The 26,676-nt window shown below is 42.6% G+C and overlaps 1 protein-coding gene across 3 annotated transcripts; it reads left to right on the top strand.

Moving 5' to 3' along the window:
- The first annotated feature begins 5,651 nt into the window (after positions 1-5,651).
- LOC106848755 (phosphatidylinositol 3,4,5-trisphosphate 3-phosphatase TPTE2-like) lies at positions 5,652-25,561 on the top strand. 3 transcript variants are annotated; one of them, XM_014868872.2, is made up of 19 exons: positions 5,652-5,778; positions 6,395-6,459; positions 8,492-8,569; positions 10,738-10,785; positions 11,494-11,652; positions 12,064-12,183; positions 14,936-15,035; positions 15,846-15,909; positions 16,416-16,480; positions 17,044-17,104; positions 17,350-17,431; positions 17,514-17,602; positions 20,029-20,090; positions 20,991-21,071; positions 21,991-22,096; positions 22,738-22,835; positions 23,214-23,309; positions 23,773-23,843; positions 25,291-25,561. In XM_014868872.2, the coding sequence occupies exons 2-19, from the start codon at positions 6,419-6,421 to the stop codon at positions 25,391-25,393; spliced, it is 1,524 nt and encodes a 507-aa protein (XP_014724358.2). In that variant the 5' UTR covers positions 5,652-5,778; positions 6,395-6,418; the 3' UTR covers positions 25,394-25,561. The 3 variants fall into 3 exon arrangements, with proteins under 3 accessions (XP_014724358.2, XP_088015736.1, XP_088015737.1); XM_088159610.1 differs by lacking the exon at positions 5,652-5,778 and adding an exon at positions 5,846-5,937; XM_088159611.1 differs by lacking the exon at positions 5,652-5,778 and adding an exon at positions 5,988-6,149.
- Positions 25,562-26,676: the final 1,115 nt, after the last annotated feature.

The following is a 26,676-nucleotide window of genomic DNA, read 5'->3' as shown; positions in this document are numbered from 1 at the left end:
CCAGGATCTTCTACCTACTTCAGGTCAGAGAACTTCCCTAACCTAATTTACTCCCATTTGAACTGGAATGTCCCTTTGAGAAAAAGACATTTTGCTGTAAAACATTTAGTGCAGAAGAACCAGCCACAAACCCTAGCATGTTCTTCCACTCTTTAATTACTCACATTGCTTTTTTTTTTTTTTTTGCCTTGAGTCTGAATCTTCCAAGTCTCATCCTGCAACCTTTTAATTTCATGATGCCTTGCTCTGAGAAGGGGAAGAGTCCTCTGCTGCCAAATGCCTTTTTTTCCCTGCTAAAGGCTAGGTCCAAACAGAAGCTGTGTGCTTGCTCCTGACTGGGAATCCAAACCTCCATTATCTGCTTTGGCTGCAGGTGTGTGCAGGAAACCCAGCAAGGCCAGGGAGCAAGGGACTGCTTGAAGCTTTTCCTGGGCAGGGCTGAGGAACACGGCACAAGCACATCACACTCGTGAGTAGGGCACTTGGCTGGCATGGAGAGGAAGGGCAGGAACAAGTTCTGCTCCTGGAGAGATTTCAGTCAGGGCAGTTTAATGTAGAACAAGTACACAGAGGTGAGAAGAGCTGTGGGTGGTGTATGACAGGGTGTGATGGGGGTGGTCTCACTGGGCGTGTTGAGGGGCCTCCAGGAACTGCAGTAGTCTGCCTAGATTTGGGAGCCTAGGCAGGAACAAGCAGCAGAGATATGTGGTCAGGACAGGAGCAGAACTGCAGGGTCTGGAGGGATCCCTGCAGCCCAACAGAGAGGTGCCAAATCAATTTAACTGCCTCAAACGTTAGGCAATTGCTGAACAAGTACCTTCCTAGACCTAATTGTTGATGGTGTAAGTCTGCTTATACCCCTTCTGGGGAACCTTGTCCTTTTTCCAGATCCAGCCCTGTCTGACTGTGATTAAGTCGCTCACATTAAGAGCCATATAAAGAGCTCAGGCAATATTTCCAAAATCCTTCCTGTTTGTGGTTCCAAGACTCTCACTCCTTTTGTCACAGAGCTGCATGCCACAATCATCTGTCACTGGCTAATCCCTGCTGTTGCTCCAGGACTTGTCAGTGGTACCTGACTTCCTGTCACTGACGCTCCAAGTCTGACCTGCATGGTGTTACCCGGTGCAGTCAGGGTGAGCGTGATTCACAACACCTGAAAAGTTAGTCCAGAAATGCCTGCCAGCTTTTTGACATGTGCACACACAGGCCATGCAGATGGCAGGAGCCTTGATGGGAGTTAGAGGGACTGCAAGCAAACCTAGAATGTTTTTAACACATGTTGCATGGTTCTTCAGGTGCTAAGGGTACCAAACATCATCCTGAAGTCTTGTGTTCTGAGATTGATAGTGGATGTAAGTCACAATTTACTCAGTGCCAGGCAGTCGTTCTTACTCTGACCACTGTTACAACCTCTGTGTCAGCTGCAGACTTCATCACTCAGGATTTTATCCAGGCCATGGTTTAAAACAAAACAACACAACATTAAACAGTGTAAGACAACACCCAATCCCTGCAGAATCTCTCAGGAAAAGCATTGCTTAAGGATGGTTTCTCTTTTAGTTATTTTAAGACTAGTATGCTGTGCTTACATCAATATGAAACAGATTGATTGAACCTTCTTAATCAAAGTTATTTTCTAGTCAGTAAGTTGCTTACAGAAATAAAAAATACTTTTATTTTAGCAATAAAACTTGCAGTGTTGTTTCAGAAATATATTTGCTTCTACTATTAAGCTTCTTTAATATTTTATTAGTTGAAACTCTCTGTCTAATCTGCTCTCATTTCTCAGGGAGCAGAGCCAAGCTGATAAACTATCACCATCAGGTCATCTGATCTACCTGTTTTTAATATTGGCTGAGAATTCATTTTTTACCCACTTATCTTCATATTTCTGCTATCTCAAGACCTAATAAAAATGTAATTATTTTTCTTGTCTTTCTTAAAATAATCAGCTCTAGAAGAGAAATACCTACCAATTTAAAAATCTGTCAAGAGATTCTGTTTACCACCTTCTCTGTTATTTTTGGAATGCAAAGTATGTCATTACCCCTCTGAGAAATGCGTACTTAATCCTACTCTTTAGCCAGTATGTAACTGGATTATTTACTAAATATTTAAATCTTTTTTGCATTTTTTGACAATTCAGCTATTTTATACAGATGAAATATTGTCAGAGGATCAGAACTGGATTCTCAAAGGTTATTAAATATCAGTATCATGACTTAACCAAAATACAATGCAAAGCAAAATACAATGAAAAGTATTTGCAAGTCTTGAATTTAAAAACCAGAACACTTTCAATACTTTTTACTTTTGGCTTTATGAACCTTGGATCTTGTTCCTATGCTTTTCTCTACCAGCTGAGAAATAGAAATTTAATTTTATTAGTAAAAAGGTGGTGTTTTTATTTTCGTCATCCGAGTCCAGAAGTTAGGATCTTAAGAAAATAGATCAACCACCAGGAAACTAATGAGAGCTGGCAAATATTCTACAGCATCACCAACACTGTAAGATTAGCAACACTGAAAGAAGCAGTCAGCAACAATCACTATCAGTGGCAATGCAGCATCTATCTATTTGAAGAAAACTCGAAGAGCTGTTCTTCTTTTTAAAGTGTATCTGCCACCTTTAGCTGGAATTCAGCCTGGGTGCCAAACTGGAAGCCTCCCACCTCCAGCCCTTCCTTTGGTTGGTTTTACAGGTTGTTCTGTGAGAAGTCCACTTCAATACCTAAACTGCCTTCACATCTTGGTGCTTCCAGAGCCCAGGACAGGGGGAACTGGACTTTTGTGTATGCCTGCTGAGAGTAATTCATGGGATTCCCACCTGGTCCACGGGATCAAGCCTGTTCTAAGTAACCTGCACTGGAAGTGCATGAAAAAAACACAGTCCCCAGACACGGTATAACCAGTTTAAATAAAGTGTACATAGGTTTCATAATATTTTCACCATCAGGTTAGAATAGCATGAGCCTGGATAGCCAATAGTATAATTATTAATAAGCTTGCTAACCAATAATATTAGTGATCAATTCCCTAGAAACATCAGAGTTTTCTCTCAAAGATAAACACTTATATAATAGTTATTTCTACAAACTACTGCACCTGTTACTTGTTACATCTTTCCTGATTTGACTGAATAGTCTTTTCTTTCTAACTAATTACAAGTTCCCTTTCTTTCCCTACACTGCATATGTAATTTTTTTTATAACTAAGAGAAAATTAATTGAATGTTTTTTCTCATCATCAAACTTGGTTTCCATCCTTGTTTAGCTGCTTCTCAAATACATAATTACCTGAATATACCAAACATACTTTGCACCAACCTCATGAAGTTAACAAAGACAAGTTGTCAGAGTCTACACAGGGGATGAATCCTGCTCAATGTCAAGTTGACCATGAGTCAGCAATGCCCTGGCAGCCAGGAGGGTCAACCCTGTCCTGGGGTGCATCAGGCACAGCATCACAGCCAGGAAAGGGAAGGGATTGTCCTGCTCTGCTCTGAGCTGGGGCGGCCTCACCTCGAGTGCTGGGGGCAATTTGGGGCGTCACAATATAAATAAGACATTAAGCTATTAGCACTGTCCAAAGGAAGGCTACAAATGTAGTGACGGGTCTTGAGGGGAAACCGTGTAAGGAGTGGGTGAGGTCGCTTGGTCTGTTCAGCCTGGAGGAGACTGAGGGGAGATTACAATGCAGCCTACGGATTCCTCATGAGGGGAAGGGGAGGGCCAGGACACTGATCTCTTCTCTGTGATGCCCAGTGACAGGATCGAAGGAACAATCTGAAGGTGTCTGAGAAGGTCTAGGCTGGATATTGGAAAATGGTTAGTCACTCAGAGGGTGGCTGGGCACTGGAACAGGCTCCCCAGGGAAGTGGTCACAGCACCAAGCCTGACAGAGTTCAAAAAATGTGTGGAAAACACTCTCAGGATTCTTGAAGTGTCAGGAGTTGGACTTTGACGATCCTGTGGATCCTTCTAACTCCAAATATTCTATGATTCTGTTTCTGTTACTTGCTACCACTGTCTGTTCTAGATATTTATGTATTTATACATATTTTAACGGAAAACTTTCTCTTTAGTCTAGTGCTCAGAAATGTTCCCTATTCTCAGCATTCACCTTAAGGATTTTATTTCTATTGGGCAGGGAGCATCCGGACGGGTCCTGCCATCAGTTACCGCATTCCCCCCTGCCAAGCCCCAGCAGCCCTGGGAGCAGCCGCTAAAAGCTCGCTTTGGGCTCCCTCTGCTGTCGTCCGTCCTGCAGAAAAGCCTCTCCAGCGCAACCCCGGCCTTAGCAGCTACAGCAGCACTGATGTACCGTGGGATGCCCAGGGACTGCTCGTCATTTGGTTATTCTTAACGAGGTAGGCGTGAAGCCTCTGCAGAGCACAGGGTAACACATCCCATTCTGGAGGCTCCGATTCTGCGAAAACCCAAGTGCTCGATGCCGTGAGAAAATCCAATTGCTCACTGCGATGCTCTGCCCTGGATGATGGCAAGAGCTGCCACAGGCTGTGGGGGACTGCAGCTCCTGCCCGACCTGCACTGCCCCTGCCTCGAGTGCAGCCCCTCAAAGCTGTCATGCCCTGGGAAAGGCATTGAGAGGCATCAAACCACAGCAGCAGAAAAGTTTACGAAAACGGCGAGGCTGGGACTCGGAAGCAGATGGTGGGGCTGACTGGGGTCTGGTGGGCTGGGGGCAGTGTGGCCACACACAGAACTACAGAATCAATTAGGCTGGAAAAGACTTCAGCAATCGTCGAGTTCAACCTCTGTTGAGTACCCCCTCATCAATTAGACAATGGCACTAAGCTGCCATGTCCAGTCTTTCCTTGAACACCTCCAGGGATGGTGAATCCACCAACTCCCTGGGCAGTCTGTTCCAATGTCTAATGACTTCTGTGAAGAAATTCTTCCTGATGTCCAACCTAAACCTCTCAGCTTCAGACTATATCCTCTTGTCCTGTCACACGTCACTTGGGAGAAGAGGCTGACCCCCACCTGGCTCCACCCTCCTTTCGGGCAGCTGGAGAGCGATAAGGACTTCCCCGAGCCCCTCTTCTCCAGGCTAAACACCCCCAGGTGCACCCAACTGCACCTTGTAGAACTTGTGCTCCCATCACCACCTCTGTTGCCTTCTCTGGACACACTCCAGCACCCGAGTGTCCTTCCCGAATTAAGGGGTCCAGAATTGGACACATTACCGGCGGTGTGGCCTCACTAGTGCTGAACTCACTGCCCTGGCCCTGCCGACCACACTATTTCTGGTACAGGCCAGGATGCCATTGGCCTTCTTGACCACCTGGGCACACTCTAGCTCATGTACAGCCTCTATCGACCAGCATCCCCAAGTCCTTTCCTGCCGGGCAGCTTTCCAGCCACTCTAGTTCCAGCTTGCAGCGCTGCCTGGCGTAGTTGTGACCCAAGTGCAGGATGTGGAATTTGGCCTTTTTTGACTCGTGCTGCTGGGTCTCAGCCGACCGTTCCAGCCTGTCCGGATCCCTCTGCAGAGCCTCGCTACCCTGCGGCAGATCGAACCCCGACCCAAGCTGTGTCACCCACGAGCGCCCCCCGCGGGGCTGGCGAACCCCGCGCCCTGTGCGGGCGGTGCGGGGGCGGCGGGGCCGTTCCCATGGCAGCGGGCGGGTCCGCCCGGCCCGGCCCGGCCCGCCCGGCCCAGGTGCAGCCGTGCGGCGCCGCCGGGACATTCATCCGCGGCCCGGGGGCGCTGAGGCGTGTTCGTACTCCGCGCCTCCGCCTCGGCCCGGCGGGTGAGAGGGGCTGGCGGTGCGGCCCGGAGGCGGGAGGGACGGACGGGGGGGCCGGGATACAGCCCTCAGGAAGTTTAACCCAACTTCCCGCTGAGTCTGCGGGGCGCCGGGGGCGGTGTCCAGGCTCGACTTTGAGCCCGGCGGCCGTGCCGAGGTGAGGTGGGGTGAGGGGAGGGCTCTGGGGGGGTCCGCTTGAGCGGGATGCGGCGGGACCGAGTGCGGGCCTCCGGTCCGGGAGGCTGGTGTGCCGGCAGACAGCTCCCGGAGCTGCTCCCTGCCGGTCGGTCCGCGCCCGCAGCTCTCCCTGAGGTGCCGGCTGGGGCTCTGCTGTGTTTCAGAGCTTGGAGCAGGGTGAAACGCTTCATCGTGAGGTAGAGATGCTGTTATCGCTGTGGCATGTTTGGTGTGGTCAAAAACCCTTCATCAGAGAGCTGAGTGCCTTGACTCTCACCAGTGTTATAGTTAAAAGACTGAGCTTCGTTAACCTCAGGGGAGAAATAGTTGAAAGTGAAGCAGAAGCCTGGCTGCTGGGACAGTGAGGATGAGGCTACTGTAATATTCTGCTATTCGCTGTTTCTTGTACTGTCTCGCTTTAACTCGGTGTGCTTCTCTTCAGGCCAGCAGGGAAACAACAGGCAAAATGACAGCTGTGAAGTATGAACAGCCGAGAGAATCATCTGGGTGAGTGAAATGAAATGTGCCAGTGAGGGGGTTTGGGATTGAATATGTGGTGTGTGGTCCCATCTTTAGGTTCTTAGTGCTTCAAATATAACTCAGGGGATATAAAAGAGAATAATGGTGGAGTGTCTGAAGTTTATGTAGCATAAAGTCTTTTTATCTTCCCTCTCCCACCAGTGCTGCTGTCTGAGAGGAGGGATATCTTTGACAGAAATACGCTGTTTTGATTCACTTCTTTAATGAGTACAAGGTCTCCATCCCTGGTATAATAAGCCCATGGCATTAAAGTGTGCTCTCTTTTAGCATCCATACTGTCAAGAGACTTACAAGAGAGTGTCAAGGTCCCTTGTAGAGCAAGATTCTCTGCTTGCTTTAAAATCCTCAAGTCTGAGGTTGCCTTTAACTATGAGCAGTCAGAAAAGCTTATGCTCTGTATAGAGTGTGTGTGTGTGAAGGGAACAATTTCTTCTTATACGTCCTCCTTTTATTCTTTTCCACCCCTCTAGCCACAGCTGAATTGTAGTAGCTTGTGACTGAGAGCTTGTTCTGCCTTGGACAACAAGTAGATGTGGAATGATCAGCAAAACAAACTCCTTCTGTGGAAAGCATTATCTAGAACTGAAATTTTGTGTGGGAGCACTATGGAAACAGTGTGCTTGGACGTGATTTCTGTTTTATCTTTGTATTAAAGATTGTCTTCCTAACTGAAAACACTTCTGTTTCTCATTCTCCTTGTGGCATATTTTAATCACAGTAGAGGATAAGAAGGTGGCATTTGGTGCACTTCTTGTGTTTGCAAGTATAAGCAAGTGACCTGCAGCAAATTGCAGTAGCAGGCTTTAGTAAGTAAAGCATTTCTGCTGTTCAGTAAGTGTAAACACCCAAGTGAATATTCTTTAAGAATAACTGAGAAGCAAACCTGAATGCTTATCCATCACTAGAGCTTTGCTTCAGCTCTGGGAACAAAATTAAGACAGTGGTTTCACCAGGAACACTGGAGCTGGAAAATGAGGCTTGAATGCTAAGATTCTTGCATCAAAATAATTCTTTTGTGGAGCCTGATAATGAGTGCAGGTGGTGAAGCATCAGTTATCATTACTGGTTGTCATTACTGGTATCATTAAACTTCTTGCTTAAAAGGTGGTTAGCCCAGACTGCAGAAGCAGTGCTGGTGCATGGGTCTGTTGTGGAGGATGAGAAATATTTGAATCCTCAGAATTATCACAGTAATGCTAGGCTGCCTCAGAACAGCATGGAAACATCAATATTGAATATGTGTATGTAGCTGTTCCTGCCCATGAACCAGTGAAACCAGAGGCAGACCTCAGCAAACAGTGTGGCTGTGCTATTATGCATCACAGTATTTTTGTGGAGATGACTGAAATAAGGACTTCTAGATTTTGATGCTACACTTTTTCTTTGAAATTGTCATGTGGCCTTCAAAAAAAAACAAAAACTTGATCTCAAGAGACCCTTTTAAGGAAGTTATGGCAAGCAGCCGCTACCCCAAAAAACTGCTGTTCTAGCACTAGCTCAGCTGCTGCTCTGGTCATCCAGTTTCCGGTCTGGTATCCTGCTCTGCACAAAAACATCTCTATGCAATGGCTTTTCCTGGTGAAAACAGAAGGTCACTGTAACAGCATTAGTGTCACTTGGACTCTCTGAAGGCATTTAGCATATGCTTATTTCTGGCACTCCTGGAGCCTGGACTGTTGTTGAGTCCTTAGCAGACTCGTGGATACCCTGCTTCAAAGCCCTTTATCCTATTGCTGAACACATCTGTCTCTTTTGGGGAGGGGAAAAGGGAAAATAATTGAGAAATGGGCTGTTAATAGGAAATAGATCAGCACAAGCTAAGGAGTTCAGCTGTGCCAACATGGGAGAAGTCTTTCCTCCCCTAGTACTGGGCCTCTGCTCTGGCTCAGGCTGCTGCTCACTTGACGGTTAATTCTTTTTTTTTTTGAAGCAACAAATCATAGAAATATACAGAGTTGACATCTCTATCAGTGTGTGACTTGTATTATTTCTTTGCCAGCTCTCCAACAGCTGAAGAGGCCACAGTAAAGATTGATAATGGTTGTGATGAAGGTAATGGACCAGACAGCTGTTCCAAGTAAGCTAATGATATACTAAATTTCTTTGCTTACCCCCAGAAGTGAAATCTGACGAGCCAAAATAATAAGGCAGGTGGCTTCTTGAAATAGAGATATGTCAATATCAAGCACTTTACTGGGCTTTTCTTCTAGTACATAGTGAAGACAAATAAGTTGAGGAAGCCTCTTTATCCCTCTAGAGAGAAAAGCCCAACCCAAGAACACAATTCCAGCATATTATGGAGAATGAGTAGTCCAAACCACATTGATTCAATTTTCCCAAAGGAATGAATTTGTGAGAGCACAGAAGAACGTGAGAAAATGACATGAATGGGTATCTGAGCATAACAATAAACATCGTGGTACTCATCAACACTAAATTGTCCAAACTTGCTAGTAGTTAACTCTGTTGCTGAAGCAGTTATTTCCTGACAGTGTTTCCCTCATGTTACTCTTACAGCAAACTTAGTCAAGTCAGTGGCAGGTCCTGCAGCTCAAGAATAGTAAGCCTAAGCCTGTTATTTCAGCTGTTCTATGTGACAATATCACATAGATTTCTAGATTTCAGAAGTCAGAGTTTACAAATGTATTTCACAAAAGCTCTGAGCTAATTGTGTAATCAAATGTGCCGTGTTTCCTTCAACTGATTTAAGATGTTGGCTAGCCAAATTGGAGTGGTGTGTGTGTATATATTTCAGTCTGTAGTGTACCTAGTTAGAGGTACTTGTCCATAGACTGTGGAAGCTGAAGTCTTGGTGTCCCCACTACAGTTGTAGAATTGACTGGACAGACATAGACCAGCAAACCATTAGTGTCGCTATTGATATTTGGCATTCATAAATACCAGGAAAACCTTTTATACGTTAAGCTGCCTTCAGGACAAGACATGGTATTGCATCCTAGACTTCTATAGGAAAAGTGTGTACTACAACCCACGTATATCCTTCCAGCTTGAGAATGCAAAAGTTTGCTGGTTAGACCTTGTACCTTAGCTTAGAGTTAAGAACCTAATAATCAAGAATCTGGGTTAATTCAGTAACCGAGCAAGACACTGCCTCCACACTTAAAGGTATCTAGCCTTGTCTTCAGCTGAGTTATTGAAGTGCACCAAATTGAATGCAATGCTTTGGTTGTCCTAGAGGAAACAAGTATTTTGGACAGGATCACTGGGGTCCAATGTGCATTACTGAGCTGACAAAAACATCTTGTAACAGTGCCAAATGAGTCCATCAGTACTTTTTTTTCAGTATGTTAGGACTAATGGTAATGGACTAATGCTGTTAGTAATATGCTTCAAAAAAAGTGTTTTCTTCTAAATGTCTAAGAAAAGACTTGATGCTTACAGTAGTTAAGTAATCTTAGGATTACTTAACAGACTCACAGTCTGTTTTTCAAACTGTCAGGACTTGATGTTTGCAGGTTCTACACCAAGAACTTCTACCTTAGTACTTGGTGGAATCTAAAGAGGCTTCCAGCCAGAAAGAGGGTTACATAAAAGCTTTGTTCTGAATCAAAGGGCTTAAAGCATACCAAAGAGGCAACAAAATCTACCATAATTGGAACGAGCTGTGACCCTGCCAAGATTGAAGATAATTCTCACAACTAGAATAACTTGGCTTCAGAAACACTTTTTCTTAAAACATATTTGGATTTTCAGTCTGAAAGCCAAACTGATGTTTTCTTTTTAAAGTAGAACTGGGATTTATATTCCTCTATTCCAAAGGCACAGGAGCTGCTAACAAGTGCAGCTCTTTTTAGGCCTGGGAAGAAAAATGGTCTAATACAATAAGTTAATACATGGAACGAAATATATTGAGATGTTTATCTTCCAATCTTCTTCTTGACCAATAGCTGTTATAAAAACCCACTTCTTACAGCTTACTAAGCCAGAGTTCAAATATCACTGAAATTGTGACATGGAATAATGTTATGGATAAGTACATACTGCTGTATTTCTAGGATCTGGAAGCTGATTAATACTTTTCCTAACAAGTGATCAAAACACTGTTTTCAAGTACTCTTAACCTACATACATGAATGCAACTGAATAATTTCATCTTAGTGAAATAACTACTATGCAGAACACTAAAACCAAAGGAATGTGAACAAAAGAATATAACAGTGCCCTCGTGGCTGATATCTGTAGCAAAATGTCACCTGTCTTGATGTTGGTTCTCTTCTCTTGCAGTGCAACTAGGAGAAAAATCGCCCCGTTTGTGATGTCGTTTGGATTCAGGTAAAAGCTTGAGCTTGTAATGATGTGGGAATGGTAAAAATAGTCCTCCTTTCTGGTGTAAGAACTTGGAGAGTTCCTTAAACATCAGTTACTCCAGCTTGGTTTGTCTGAAGGTACTGAATCCCTTGTCACCCCCAGGAAAGGTAACTTGAGAAAAGTAATAGAATTGAAAAATAAGACTTAAACAGATATGACTACAGTCTCCAAGAAGAGGTGAAAATCAGAACTGTAAGTGTCACTGACTTGGATAAAGTTTCTTTAATGGCTTATTCTTGCCTAGCAGCCTTTGAACAAACAGTTGATCAGTTGTGTGTAGTCTAGGTGCTGGAACAAGGCAAGCCAATAAAGACAGTTATTTTTAAGGGACTGTATTAAGTCATGAGGGGGAGGGAATCTGAGTAAGGTGAAAGCAGCAATGGTACTTTTATGCCTTAAAGCATTCAAGTTTGCACTGCTTCTAGGTAGCTGTGAAATCATAAATTAGTAACTACAGATGTTCTGAGGTGAACGTATGGTTCCACATAGATGGTGGTCTCTGTGCATAACACTTAAAAATGCAATTGGAAGCCTTCAGCTTCTAATTAAGCAGGCTTCAATCTATGTGAGAGAACACACTCTTACTGGAATAGCTTAGGAATCAGGGTTTCTGCTGTTCAGTTAAGTGTTCATTCCTGCCTCTCAAACTTACTTGTATCTTTCTCTTTGCAGAGTATTTGGAGTTGTACTTATCATTGTGGACATTATAGTTGTGATTCTGGATCTGGCTATCAGTGAGAGAAAGAAGAGTACAGAGATTCCTGAAGCTATTTCCCTGGCAATAGCACTCTTCTTTCTTATTGATGTTCTCCTGAGAGTATTTGTTGAAGGGTAAGACATGAGCAAAAATTAAGTCTGTGTGGCAAGTCCTCAAGCTAGGAAGGAAGCAAAGCTTCAAGCTTGAACTATGAACATGGTGTCCTGTAGGCTAGTTGTCTGGTCATGGATAGTAGCCGTGTCATTTCTTGGCTGTGTATGTTGATGGTTACCCTTCTATAGAACAACCTGGAAGTGTTTTCAGTATAAGTGAGCACTTGGAAGCTACGTCAACTTTGCCATAACTTGTGCATAAATCAGGAGTAAGATTGCTTCCTTAGTGAGACTTCAGTGCTTAGTGTTAAGAAGAGCTGCAGGAGAGCTTGTCTCCAGCAGTAGCTCTCTATAGATGGTTCTCTTCTTGAAGATATATTTCACTCTTTGCTACTGATATTGGCATCTGTCTAAAATTCTCCTTGGTTTCAGCTTCAGGAACTATTTCCAGTCCAAACTGAATATTTTGGATGCGTGTATAGTGGTGGGCACCTTGTTAATTAATCTGACGTACTTCTTCTTGGATCTTGGTGCAGCAGGGGAGATACCAAGGTAAGAGTGGTATGGCAGCTGGTGAGTGTAAGCTCTTTTCTTGATTATCTTCTAAGAATTTTCTTGGGCACCTCTGAGCCAAATATGTGTGCATATGAGATCACAAATGGGACTGTGATAGTGTGTCATGGTACAGATCAGTACAGAAGGATAGACACACAGCTTTGGTCTGTGGTTATGCTGTAGGTTGTCCCTGTCTCAAAGGCAGAGGGGATCTGAGCATACTAGTTGGGATAACTAAAAGTGAGGCCATCAAATGCTCTGATTCAAGCACTTTTGGAGAAAGGTGTGCAGTAGCCCTAATAGAGAGGAGAGTCTGAAGGAGGTCAGAAAGACGAGTTAGATTATCATAGCAAATGGAACTGACAACAAAGGGAGGATCTCTGTCTAAAGAATCTTTCAATAGAATTGCCAAACTCTTGTTTCCTTTGCTTTGCTTTCCCAAAAGCCTCATAGTAATATATGCTGGATTTTTCAGCCGTGCTCTGGGGAGAGGAAACATGCTGTTTATGTGCATAAGCTGCTCCAAGTCCTATTTCCTTCTGATTTCTGTATCTTGATCAGATGATAACCTGTGAGATTAATCCATTTCTGATGGAGACAGAGCTACAACTTTTAAGATGTGTTTATCTACACTAGGTTTGACTTAGAGAGACTTCCTTGTCTCAGCAAGGGAAAAGTCGAGCTCTTAAAAAAAAAAAAAAAAAGAAATAAAGTCACCCCCTTCCCCAAATTCAACTGACTAATGGGCATAAGAGGGGAACATTATTCCAGAAGAAAACAAAGTTTAGTTATTGAAGAATCCAGAGTTGGAAAAATATCTGTAAGTATTAGTTTTCTCTTAAAGTGCTTGCTAAACTTGGATATCAAGAAGTAAAACTTTTGCAGCCTAGTTTCCTCCTAGATTATCTTAAACATTCATTGGAGTTTTTAATTATTACTTCCCATTTCCGTGGCCACATTTTTCTGAAGCAGCTTTCATCTCATTGGAGCAACCCAGATAAAGGGAGGGGAAAAGAGCAGTGTGAAGGGTAATCTGCACTCTTATCTCTACTAGGCTGTGCTAGTAGTAGGCCTGATTCTACACTGACCTATCTGTCTGTAGATCTGTGTGTGCAAGTTCTTTGTATGCTGACTTACTGAAGTTGATGGGAATTTAGAATAGATTTTTGGCTCACATAAAGAGGACTTCACACTGCTGCTCTCAGAAGGCACTCAGCTGGGGCTTACCACCTTACCCATTCAATTTTTGAGGCCATCTGTAAGGCTTCTCTTGTTAAAGGCTCTAAAATGTGTTCCTACCAAAGTATTGCTGCCTGACAGTAGATGATACCTCAGATTTGACCAAATCCCAAATCTTGAGATGGTGGTCTTCCCACCTAACACAGCAGTAGTGTCTACAAAATCCAATTAATTCCCGGTAGCCTTACTGAGGCTTATCACTTTTCTTTTCAGAGTCCTTCCTCAAGAAGGAAATAGCAATCTTAAATCTTAAATTCTAATTATTCTGAGACATCTCAGAGTAATTAGAATTTGAGCAGCTTTTATGTGGATGAGAGCTTATACATGACAAGTGAAATTTCAGTGACAGACCAGAGGTAACCGACCCTGATGGAGGACAATGATTCCTCTTTCTAATCTGGTCTGGCTGGGTGTGTGTAGGGATGAGTTAACTGTTTCCTTGAAGTCTGACCTATAAAAGGACTTTAGGAATGAGAACTGGATATCTGTCTTGGGGCTAATGCTTAACAGGCTTACTTCCTTAAGGACAGAATGCAAATGGCTTCTAGCTTGAAAAGTTGCTTCTCAGAGTTGTGGAAAAGGGGTGTGGAGTTTTCAGCCCAGTTTTGGTTCATCTCATTTGCTGCTAGCTCTAAGGAAATTCTGTTTTGAAAACGAGGGTTATACTGAATTTGGAAGAAGCTCAGGAAAAAAAATGCAACCTTCCTTCAGGTATCCAGGACAACCTTACTTTGCTGACTTCAAGCTCCATGTCAGTGGGGAGCAGACTGTGTTCAGCTGGAGTTTTTTCTCCCCTACTGTTGGTATTCACCAGCATTTTTACACAAATGTATCAAAACCTAGAATCTGTGTGTGCTGCTTAAAATGCATGCTCACTTACCTCCTTAAGGAATTAATTGAATATTAGCTTGCCCTTGTCCCTAGGAGTGTGGGAAAGCAGCTGCTCCTGTTCAGTCATTTTGATAGAACCACTCACCTAAGCTTCTTTCCTGCTTCAAAGTTCAACAATAGTTCAAAGTTCCTCAAACCAAACCAAGTGCTCAGCTTGCTGAATGATTAAACACAGGATAAATACTGATCTGTTCTCAGATTTCTTAGTTGTGTCATGATGTATTTAGCCTATCTAGCTTCCTTTTGGTTATTTTTCAGGCGGCTACATACACCTAAATGTATAGTTGAGACTAAGCTTGAAGGAACAAAAAACTTGGTGATAATAACATAGGTAATGTTAATGGAATTTGTTGCTTTCTAGCCAGAGGTGCCTGTGGAAGTCTGCTTGAGCAAGTGGGGGATTTCCTAGTTATGTTAGCTGTTGAGAACATGTACTCACAAAAATCCCCTAACAATAAACCTATGATATTGTATTTGTTCCAAAATTAGCCTGAGATGTCCTAGTTCAACATATGAAACAAAGTTTTAAGCTTTCCCTGAGACAGCTTTTAAACAGTTTTAATCTTTGCCTGTAAGTTTATTTGTGTCCATTTTCTTTCATGGTGAACCTGCCATCTAGAATGGTTATTTTCCTCCGAATTTTGAGAATTGTCATCTTGATAAGAATATTTCGTCTGGCTTCACAAAAGAAGCAACTTGAAATGGTGACCAGGAGAATGGTAAGTTGGCCTCTTAATATATCTAAGCTACTACTACTGTTTCCAACTCTTTCTTCAGGCAGCATCAGTGATAAATAGCAAGATTAACCGTGGTTTGCAATTGATAGTGTTGCCCAAGCAGCATATCTGTTCAATGTCCCTGACAGGGCTCTGGAGCTTTGTCTCCACCTTCAGAAAAGCCTTGTCATTCTCAAGTTACTCAAGTAAGCAGCAACCTGGAAGGCCAGCATATCAAAGTGATTGCAACACCCCATGTGTCTCAACTGATAATTTCTAGTTTGCGTGGTACATAGACTGTTTTCCCTCGCATGGGGGAAGGAAGGAGTTTTAATGTGTCCAATGGTTTATTTTGGGTACAAACAAAGCAGTCTAGCTGTTTAAGCCCTATCCACTGTCAATGCCCCTTATTTTCATCAGGGGCATTCAAGTGGTACTTTAAGCTTCAAGTATGTCCTATTGTTTAGACATAAGCAGTCTTGGTTATAGTACCCTTAACTTTATTCTTTTTTCCCCTGAGTCTCCAAACACTCAAATAACAATGACAGATTCATGCTGCAGTATTCACAGAATCTGCAGTGTTCTTTTCACTAGCATAAATTTTGGTATTTAAGGGTAAAAATTCAATATAGACCTTCTACCTAGAAGTTAATACAATGAATTTGCTCTTGGATAATGCTGTTATGAAATGAGGCTCTGCTACACAAGTTTAACTGGAGAGTGTAGATGGTTGAATTTTCCTAGTAACAGGCAGCACTTGGTGATCATTGGCATTCTTGTGGAAGATTAACTCTTACTTTTCTTTATGGTCAGGTCTCTGAAAACAAAAGACGTTACATGAAAGATGGCTTTGATCTGGATCTCACTTATATTACTGGTTTGTGGAAACAAATGTTGCTTTGCAGCGTGTTATGTCCTGTAAAGACTTGTTTTTCAGTTAATAAGAGCTTGTCATGAAGCACAATGTTTTAGACTCATGAAATTTAAGTATGAAGTCAAACCAGGCCTACTCCTTTTCTGTGGGATTATGAAATATGGCTTCCTGACTGACACTATTCTCCAGAATTAACCTTCTGGGAGAGTTGTACATGCTGTATGTAATGGTAGAAATTTATCTGAGGCCTGGGGAACCACTGTTGGGAAGCTATTTAGTTATAATATGTTTGCTTCAGATTCTGTGGAGCTTGATACTTGATGGTGGCTGATGCTTTGGGGAAGCATTATTTGTCTTGCTCTAGCTATGCTAAATGTACCAGAAATGGGTAGTTTGTTCTTAAAATTAGTGTTAGAGTAAGACATTTCATAAGGATGTTTCTCAGTTGTGTAGTTCTTATGTGCAGGGGGGCTTCCTGCTGTTACTTGTGATTGCTGTCTTCTCAACAGATCGAATTATTGCAATGTCATTTCCATCTTCTGGGAAGCAGTCTTTCTACAGGAATCCCATAAAGGTAAAAATCTTACCTGCCAAATTCACTGTTTCTGAAAACTGTTTCTTTTATAGGTTCCCACTAATTTACATGTGGCCTAGATCATGTCAGTCCTAGTTCTGCTGCCTTTGCTGGTTGGAATGACTGACTGATGATCTCTACTGTGCTGCACTGCTTATGTTGTAGTGTCTCAGCTAAACCTAGTGGTTTGTATCTCACAGTGGGGACACATCAGTGCTTTGATGCTCTTGTTTTTTGGGAATGGTTTGAAAAATCAAGGCAGTTCTGTCCCAGGCTGTAATGGTGATAAGATCTATTCACCTAAATGAAGTAGCTTTAAAGGTCTGTGTACATAGTGTCAGAGCTCTGTTTCCTGATATTGTAGAAATATATATAGGACCAGAAAGATAGCTGCAGTAATACTTTTATTCCAGATGAGAACCTGAGCTGTCAGGTTAGAAAGGCCTGCTTTCCAAGGGCTGTTCATTAATGCAGTTGTTGATCCCACGTGGGGGGTGGGGGGTTGAGGTGGCAGTGGAAATAACAAGTAGAGCACTAACTACTCTGAACTCGTTATTGCTTAGGAAGTTGCAAGATTTTTGGACACTAAACATCCAGGCCACTATAAAGTCTACAATCTCTGCAGTAAGTATGTTTAGCTCCTGACTATATTTGAGATTAAATTTAATGTATAAGGGCAATGTATGAAACCAGAAGATAAGCATGCCTGGCTTTAGCCAAGTTACCTCCATTTTTTTCGTTTTAATCTATCTATTAACACTGCTGTATTTTAGAAACTAGTACATGCTCAGACCAGCCGTTGTGTGTTACAGACCACTTTGTTGCAATCCTTCTCCCTTCCTGGCATAACTACAGATCTTTTCCTACAGGTGAAAAAGGCTATGACCCCAAATACTTTCACTACAGGGTGGAAAGGATCTTCATTGATGACCACAATGTCCCAGCACTAGAGTGAGTCTTGTCAAGAAATACATACATTGTAATACTTCTGTGTAGGCATTTGCCTTGATTCACTAACTTTCCTTGTGTTTAGGGACATGCTGAAATTCACTGCCAGTGTCCGTGAATGGATGAGTCAAGATGAAAAGAACATCGTAGCAATTCACTGTAAAGGAGGAAAAGGTAGGATTTCTCATGTGCAATCTCTGTATGCTACAAATCACACTTCTTTGTTGTAGCTTCTTTGATTAAAGTGTGACCTTACACTGTAAACCCACCTCATAGTATGGTTTAACTTGACAAACATTGCAGACACTGTGATGACTAGCATGAGTGTAGTACTCTGTGTTTAGTATTAAACAACCCCATTTTTAGGTAGTCTGGTTCTTAGTCTAAGCTGTCATTATGTCTCTTAAAATGTTCTTCAATAACTTTCTGGTGTTCTGGTATGTGGGACAGCAGTCCCCCAGGAAAGATGTTAGGCCGCTGCTTTGGCTTCTGGTAGCCAGTCACCCATGCTGAGTATTATGCATTGTAACATAGCTCAAACTCTCCATTGTTTAGGTTGGAAAAAGACCTTTAAGATCAAGTCCAGCCTTTAATCCAGTACTATGAGATCCACCACTAAACTATGTCTCTCAGTGCTACATCTGTATGTCTTCAGGAATACCTCCAGGAATGGTAATTCAGCCACTTTCCAGGGCAACCTGTTCCAGTGCTGCTGGAGAAGAAATTTTTTTAATATCCAATCTAATTCTTCCCTGGGGCAACCTCAGGCCATTTTTGCTCTTCCTATTGCTTGTTACTTGATGGAAGAGACCAACCCCACCTCACTATGACCTTTACAGCAAAAAGGTCTCCTCTGAGCCTCCTTTTCTCTAGGCTAAACACTCGGATTTCTCAGCTGCTCCTTGAAGACTTGTGCTCCAGACCCTTCCCCAGTTCTGTTGCCCTCCTCTGGACACACTCTAGCATCTCAATGTCTTTCTTGCAGTGAGGGACCCAAAACTTAATGCAGGATTCAAGGTGCAGCCTCTCCAGTGACAAGCCGAGAGGGATGATCACTGCCTTGGTCCTGCTGGTCAGAATGTTGCTGATACAGACCAGGGTACCATTGGCCTTCCTGGGCACACTCTGACTCATGTTCAGCTGCTGTCAACCAGCAGCCTCAAGTCTTATTCCAATGGGCTTATAGCCTCTGTGGGCTCGTTGTGGCCCAAGTGCAGGTCCCAGCCCTTCACTTTATGGAACCTCATACAGCTGGCCTTGGCCCATTGATCCAGCCTGTCCAGATCCCTCTGCAGAGCTTTTCTGCCCTCCAGCCGATCAACACTCCTGCCTAACTTGGTGTCCTCTTCAAACTGACTGAGGATGCACTCAGCCCCCTTGTCCAGATTGTTGGTAAAGATGTTAAATAGAACTGGCCTCATTGTTTTGCCCTGGGATCACCACTAATGACCAGCTGCCAACTGGATGTAACTCCATTTACCATGATTCTCTGGGCCTGGCCATCCAGACAGGTTTTTACCCAGTGAAGAAGGCACCTGTCCAAGCTATGAGCAGCCAGTTTATCCAGGAAAATGCTGTGGGAAATGGTGTCAAAGCCTTTACTAAAGCCAAGTAGACAGCATCCACAGCCTTTCCCTCATCCATTAAGTGGGTCCCCATCTCATAGAAAGAGTTAATGTTGATCAACCTGGACCTGCCCTTTGTAAATCCATGTTGGCTGGGCCTGATTGTGGTTGTGCTATATTTATTGTGTGATACCACGCAAGATGATCTGTTCCATAACTTTACCCCTCTAGAATGTTCCAGGTACTGCTGGATCTTAAATCAAGATGCTCATGATATTAGGTGATAGAGTACAATGAAGTCTTACAGAAGCAAGAATAGTGAAAGCTATCAAACATATGAGCTGCACTGCAGCTGCTATCTGAACCAACAATACTGTGGGAGCTGTTGAAATGCATAAATAACTGCAAGTAAGCCAAATTTCCCTGCACATACCCACCACATCTTTAGCCACTTGATGTTACTACTACAAATAGTTGGTTTAAAGTAGGTGGTTACTTAACATTAAATAGTTGCCCCCAGGTGGAGCTCTGTCTTAAAAAGTTTTGCAAAACTGAATGTTGAAACTACCTGTAGGTCAAAACCAGCTTGAAAAACAAGTGTAGGGAGGGTGACTTGACCCCTGAGATTTTAAATTAAAAACTGAAACTATATAGACATCTTCATGCTAGCAGACTTGATGGCTTCTTAGTAGGGTTGCAGAGAAAATAGGGCAGAGAAACAACTCTTGACACTTAATAGCATTGGGAAGTTTCAGTTTATAGCCTCATTTAGTAGAATGCGTGACTATTTCCTGCTGGATGGAGATTGCAGATACTGACCAGCTGCCTAAGTATCTCTAGTAAAGAAAATGTGGGGACAAGGAACAAGTTGATAGACTGTAATATCCTGTCTTTAACTCATTCTTCTCAGAAATACTTGACTATCACTAATAACTCTTGAAATAGATGAGATAACAGGAGATGACTTCACCTTCACAATAATCCCAAATGCCTTTGAACAGCTGTAATTCAACTTGTATTGCATGTCTAATGCAGGCAGGACTGGAACAATGGTCTGTACCTGGCTCATAGACAGTGACCAGTTTGAGAGTGCAAAGGTAAAAACTGCTGTTTAATTTTTGATTTGTTTAGTATTCAAAATGTCTTTCTGGGATTTACTGAATTGGTGAAATGTACTAATATTCTGAAAAAATTCTATACTAGAAAAAGGATTCTCTGAAAATCTGGTTTTAAAAAAGTTCGTGCAACTCTTGCTACAGTGTAAATTCTGATGGAAACTATTCATGATCTGAAAGAAGTGAGAAAATAGAGTTTAACAGGTTACCAACTTGAAGGATTCTTTTTGTGGGAACAGTGTGTCTAGGGTCTTAAGCAACAACTTAAGTTGTAGGTGATTTCTGAGCAAACTCTCCGAAAGATAGTGTCAGTAGTTTTAAGCAATTTTTGCCCAGTCTCCCTCCAAGTAGTGTGAGGCATCAAGAATTGTCTTGTATTGACAGCCAGCATTACAAGAGGAAGCCCTTCTAGAGAAAGGGAAAAAGATCAAGTCCCAGCCAGGACAGATGCTGATGGTGCTTTAGTATCCCAGGTCTGATATATCAGCTGGAGACTGGGCATGCAGAAGGCCCAGGACATTCAAGGCAGTTTGTGCAGACTGTATATCCATTTAATCACTGTTTTCCTCTGAGTTTGCTTTGTGAAGATATGAACTAGTGTTCACTTGAGAAATATAGATGGTTCTAAAGCAATAGCTTAAAAGTCATATTGCTCTCCTTCACTCTTTTGTGAATGGCAGATTTATGTCTGACTTCCTAATTAGTATTTTCTTCTTGCAGTTAAAAGTCTCCTTTAGAAGGTACCGGAACAACTACTGCATATTTCTACTTGCATTCCTTTACTGGACTTGAGTAGTGTAGTTCTAGCTTACTACCCACTTCTGAAGAAGGAGAATGGTGGTGGGATGATAGCTTAACCCTTGAAATTATTATCCTGCGCAGGAAAGTCTGGATTACTTTGGGGAGAGAAGAACTGATAGAAGCACAAGTACCAAGTTTCAAGGAGTTGAAACTCCCTCACAGGTAAGCTCAAGCAGGTTCAGGGGCAGTAGTCAAACCAGTATTAACCTTGTGAGTGCTTATGCTACCCCAGCTCCCCTGCCTTGTTTCAGAGATGTAGGTTCCTATTACTTGCTTAACTCCTGAACTTCCTGTACTCTTTCTGTGAGAGCTGGAAGATGAACAGCTGGCAGGGTTGCCCTGCATCTTTCCCCTTTCCCTTATACTTTTCTCTGCATAATAATGTCAGATCTTAAGTACAGTATCTAGGATAACAACAGAATTTTTGAGATGGGGAAAGCTTTCAGTCCAGCCTCATTGTTCAAGCAGGGTGATCTGGACAGATGTGTCTGGTCAGGTCTAGAATATCTGCACAGAAGCAGATTCCACAGCATGTCTGGACACCCTCATAGGAGCATGACACTGTAAGGCAACTGGGCTGTTTAACAAGGATGCACAGAAGCCTTCGGCCTAGCCTGGAATGGGGCCATGGCACTGATTTGGCTTGGGTGGAGAAAGCCCTCTTCTGCCAGCTGCATTCACTGGGAAATACTACACAAGTATTTGCCTCAGACCACAGTTTTGCACATCTTGATTTACTGTTCTTCATGATCCAGAGCTGGGAAGTGAATCTAGTGACAGGTACTTATAATTGCTGGTATAAAATAGAAGTATGGCTGTCCTTCAGTAAAATGAAAATATCTTGTATATTTAAATATTCAGCCTCTTAAGACTACAGTATAAAAGCTCCTCACTTCTTGCTAAAACTAAAACAGAATTCCTCTTAAAACATGAAACTTAAATGTTGGTTAAAAACCTAGATGTTGAATTTGAAGAGCTAAAAACTTGGAATAAAAGATCTATTTAAATCCTACTTCTGCCTAGAATTAATCTGTGTTGGGTACAGAAACTGCATAATGTGTCTGGGTTTTTTGCATTACAGAGTAGGTATGTTGGGTATTATGAGATCCTGAAAAACAAGTATAACTTGAAACTCCCACCAGAGAGACAACTCAAAATAAAAAACCTCAAAATCCACACTATGCATGGTAAGAACTCTTGTATTTGGGCATTCCTCTATCTGGTAATAGTTTCCTATTACAGGCAGCTGATAACTGTCTCTCTTGCTAAGCCCACGATAGGAATGTAGGCTTACTGGGAGTTGAGAATTTAAATGACACAGAACACAATGAGGAGTATTTTGTAATCAGTTGCACTGTGTTGTGTCACTTTCTAGATGTCTGACCAAATGATTGTTCACATACAACCTACTCTTTTTCGGAAGGGGAATCACTTTTCGAGGGAGACTAAGTCCCCTTGTGGAACTGGATCCACTAATGTTTCTGAGCTTTACATACATGCCTGCTACAGTACATGTGTGTACTGGTAATCTTGATCAAAGGCTGGAAGTTCATCACTCCTTGTTCCAGGGGAGTTCAAGCTGCTGTTACTGTTTGGTAAATGGGAACTAGAGTTTACATTAGCCTGTAACCCTAGTGGGGAGAATTTCAAAATGCAATTTTCAGCCACTGAATCCTGGCTTACCTTTAGTATTTGAGTTCTCTAGAGTCTTGAGCAAGGCATTCTGGAAGGAAAGCACTTTTGAATGGGGTTGCACTTGGTTTTTGTGACTACTTATGTCTCCAGCTAATGTCTATGCCTCTGGTATAATGCAACACTTTGTTCTTAGGAATTGGGAAAGGCAATGGAACTGATATGAAGGTGCAGATAATAACAAGGAAGCAAGTTGTGCTACAATGTGTATGTGCCAATCAAAAAAACTGCAAGGTGAGTACTATGAAGACACACGAGTTGAGTCATGGAAGCTAAAAGCTGGTTTATAGGTTAAAAGTGTCCTAGTTTTATGTCCAGTATTCAGTTTCTACATAGTCTAACTAAATGGATAATGTAAATTCCAAGAGGATAAAAAAGCTAAACTTTGCCAAATCCTAGGAAATGTAGTGGTAAGGTAGTGCAAAATTTCCCTGGGAGTCATTTAAATGCAAGTAGTTGGCTCTGTCCTGAGCAGCTTAAACTGTTGTTTGTTATTCTAGTACTGCTGTTGTATTTGTGTACCATGAATGAGTAGTTAGGTCTTGTCATGAATTGGTCCCTTGTCTTGCTGCAGAAACTTTTATGAAACAAATGCTTTATTCTGTTATCCAGCTCTTCTTTGATTCTGAAAGTGACTCTGTAGTGATTGGCTTGGAAGACTGCCCTGTTATAAGTGGTGATGTGAAAATCAGATTTGAATGCAATTCTGTAAGTATACCGGTGTGAAGACCTTCAGTTGGGTATGGGGAGAGGCTGCAGTGCAAACTGCAGTGGGTCCTGCCTGGCTGGGCAGCATGGAGCAGAGTCTGTTCCTCCCCAGTGACTCCTGCTGTATCTCACTGTGCAGTGAGTGATGCAGCAAGTGGTGTAACATTAGCCTAGGCAAGCAGAGGAAGCACCTGGCTGTTCAAACAGCAATACAACCAAAGCATCTTAGTTGGGTACTTGCTGCTCCTAACCATGAGGTCTCACCTCATTATATTGAGTGACTTGGTACTGAAATAATTGCAGAGAAAATAGTGATCTGTGTATGATATGGGGCTCTTCAAGTGTAATGATTCTGACACTGTAGTTTTGTAAAGCAAATTAGTGAAGAAAAGTGGGTACCCTTGCTCTACAAACAAAAGTTCTAATGTGTAACAGAGTCCTTAAAGAAGGTGTTTGTGTTTAGGCTCTCCCAAAAGGCTATGACGACTGCCCATTCTTTTTCTGGTTCAACACTTCTTTTATTGAAAATAACAGGTAAGTGATCATAGTGAATGTCTTCAGATCCTTACTTCTGGTGTCTACATAGAGCTGAAAGATCATAAACATAGTAGTGAAAGCTGAGATAAGGCAGGCCTGATCAGCCAGCTAACTTTCATGTGGGTACTGGTCTATGGTCCTCAACTGTAAGCAGGCAGTTGCTTGCGCTGTAACAAATATTTTAAACATATGGGAGCTTTTTATCTTAACTTAAACCATTGGATGATTTCCTTGGTGCTCTCTAACCCTTGTTAGTGAATTTGAATTAAAAAATGTAATGCTAACTATTCGAATCTGCCATCCTCTGTAGTATGGCTGTCTGAGAAGCAGGAACTCAGTAGCTTAGCAGGCAGACATTAAGACCACAGGTAGAAGAACTGATTCTTGGGAACACAAAGAAAGGCCCTCTTATGGCTTCTCATGCTTTCGATAAATTTAGAAATTACTGTGATTTTGCATGCTGAGACTGGAAATCCTGGAGAAGCTCCAGCCAGTGAAAGTTGGGCTTGTCTACTTTGCTTTGGGAGTGATGTAGAAATGCAGAGACGAGACCCTTATCTTTGATCTGCCTTGCTTAACAGACTTAGGTAGAGAAACAGTAAACTTGGCATATGAGATATAATTACTGTGTTCTGCGGGCTGGAATAGAAAGAAAACAGTTTTTACTTAACTGATCCTGTTAGAGCCTGAGGAGAGGTAGCCATGAGTCTGTTTGTAACAGTTAACTTAATATGCTCAGCCAGCAATGCACCTTGTAGTCTCAATGCAGACCAATTAGACCAAGCCAGTGCCAGGAGAAATGTATGCCAGCTGTCTGATGGCCCTGCAACATTGCCATTTTGAGGGTTTTGCTAAAGTGCTTTGTTTCCTCCAGAACTATGGAGGATGCCCCACTAGGCTATCTTTTCTCCCTTTCTGCCCAGACCTTCTGGTAGACCTGAAGTGGACTAGGTGTGATCAGAAGTGAAACAGCTGTTAAGGCAGGGCTTCTATCTCTGTATCTCTAATTCAGACATGGCTGATATGCAAGTGCTTTTAAGTGATAACTAGGCATGAATTTGGTAAACATTAAAATTGGCGAACCTGCCTGATGGGTTTAAATACTGAATCAAATCCTTGCCTTTAGGAAGGTTAGTTATTACATTCCTGGCACTTGCATCATATCAGGAGGCCTTAAGCTGAATGCAGTGTTAATTTCTCTCTGTCTTGCACTGTGAGGCTCTGGGAGGGTGGTGAGGAGCCAACCCACAAACCCATCAGTTTGACTTTGATTCTGAGACTACATAAGATGCAAAACACTGTGCAGGTATGGCTGACGTCTGTTTAAATTCAAGGTCTGGGGCTGTATTTGATATTCTAGAGCTGAGCTAGAAGATCTATCAGCTGGCTGAAAGGAAAAGCATGTCTTAGGCTGTAAGATATGCTACTGAATTTTGTCTTTCAGACTCTACCTTCCCAGGAATGAGCTGGATAACCCTCACAAGTCTAAAACATGGAAAATCTATAGTGAGACATTTGCTGTGGAGGTGAACTTTATTGATCCATAAGGGAAATCTGAAAGAAGGGAAACATGTAAAATTCATCTCTTTCCTGGAGAATGTCTTGCTGTTTCAGTGTTAAGGGAAGCAGTGTCATCTGGATGTACTTAATGTATTTCTATGTAGATACAACATTCTGAAATAAAGTTACATGAAGTTCTGTTGTGCAGGGCAAAATTACTCTGAAGAGTTACTTAATGTCAGTTGATTATCACATCATGGGCTGTTGGATTTTTTGGAGCTTAGATATCTCTCCTTACAGCTAATTCCTGTTTGAGTAATCTAAGGCAACTACGTGTCTTTAAGCATAAGCATTAACATGGTGGTTGCTGAAGACCAGAAGTCTGCATGAGACTGGAAACACCTGACATGACTCTGTCAGCACTGGAGTTTTCCACAGATCCGTAGAATGTGGGAATTTTGAGGGAGAAATATTAATCTTCCTCTGTTGGATTGCTGCTTCTTGAGCAGAAGCCTTGGTATTGAACTGCTCATCATCAGTAATGAGTGTTGTAGGGCTTTGAGCAATACCTGGCCTGGGAGCTGCCTGGAGAAGTTAGAGGCTGCACAGCTGCTTTTCTACTGCTGTACCTCCCCACAAAGGGCTGCAATGGCCACTTTCCCTAAGGCTTAAGTCTGGCTCTCATCAGCTCTCGAGTGTTCCAGCTGCCTGGGATCAGTTAGTGTGGCTGCCTTTAATACTTGCATATGAGGGGTTTGATCTGTGCACCTGCTCATTTGAGCAAATGGTGCAAATGCTCACTGGCTTCTCTTGAGTTGTACTAAGACCTGTAATGCACAAACTTCCAGGATGCTTATTCTACTTCCAACTATTCTCAGCAGTGCGGCTTTTCTGTGGAGACTGTGCCATCATTTGTGTGAAATGTGCTGAGGTGTTAGCTTCTTGCTTCTGCTGCTTCATTAGTCTTTTTGTTGTTGGGAACCAAAAAGTGGAAGGGAAGTGACATAGCTTTCCAATTAATGAAATAAGCAGAGAGGTCATATACCTTCTCTTTGCTTACTTGAAGGTAGTTATGTAGTATGAAGTATATCATTGTGGGCTCAGCTTCTGCTATTGCTATGTGTTTACCTCAGTGTCCGTGTGAATGTGGCTAGGGGCTAAAAAAGGATGCCCTTTTATTGCAGCTACAAGTGGCTGATGCCCAAGTTCACTTTGGCTTAGCTCAGGCAGTTGGGTATCACTGTCCTAGGATGCACTTTGGTATAGTTGGCAGGGCACCAAGGTGACCCATCATCCTGCTTAGGGAGTAAGCCAGTTTCCTCAGCAGCAG

This window comes from Sturnus vulgaris, chromosome 2, assembly GCF_052056855.1.
Source record: "Sturnus vulgaris isolate bStuVul1 chromosome 2, bStuVul1.hap1, whole genome shotgun sequence".
NCBI classification, from domain to species: domain Eukaryota; kingdom Metazoa; phylum Chordata; class Aves; order Passeriformes; family Sturnidae; genus Sturnus; species Sturnus vulgaris.
Note: the sequence above shows the minus strand (reverse complement) of the source record. Positions and strands in the feature narration are given on the sequence as shown.

Coding starts and splice junctions, on each gene's coding strand:
- LOC106848755 (XM_014868872.2), top strand. CDS start 6,419: ATGACAGCTGTGAAGTATGAACAGCCGAGAGAATCATCTGG. Junction 8,570..10,737: donor GGACCAGACAGCTGTTCCAA/GTAAGCTAATGA, acceptor CTTCTCTTGCAG/TGCAACTAGGAGAAAAATCG. Junction 15,910..16,415: donor GGATCTCACTTATATTACTG/GTTTGTGGAAAC, acceptor TCTTCTCAACAG/ATCGAATTATTGCAATGTCA.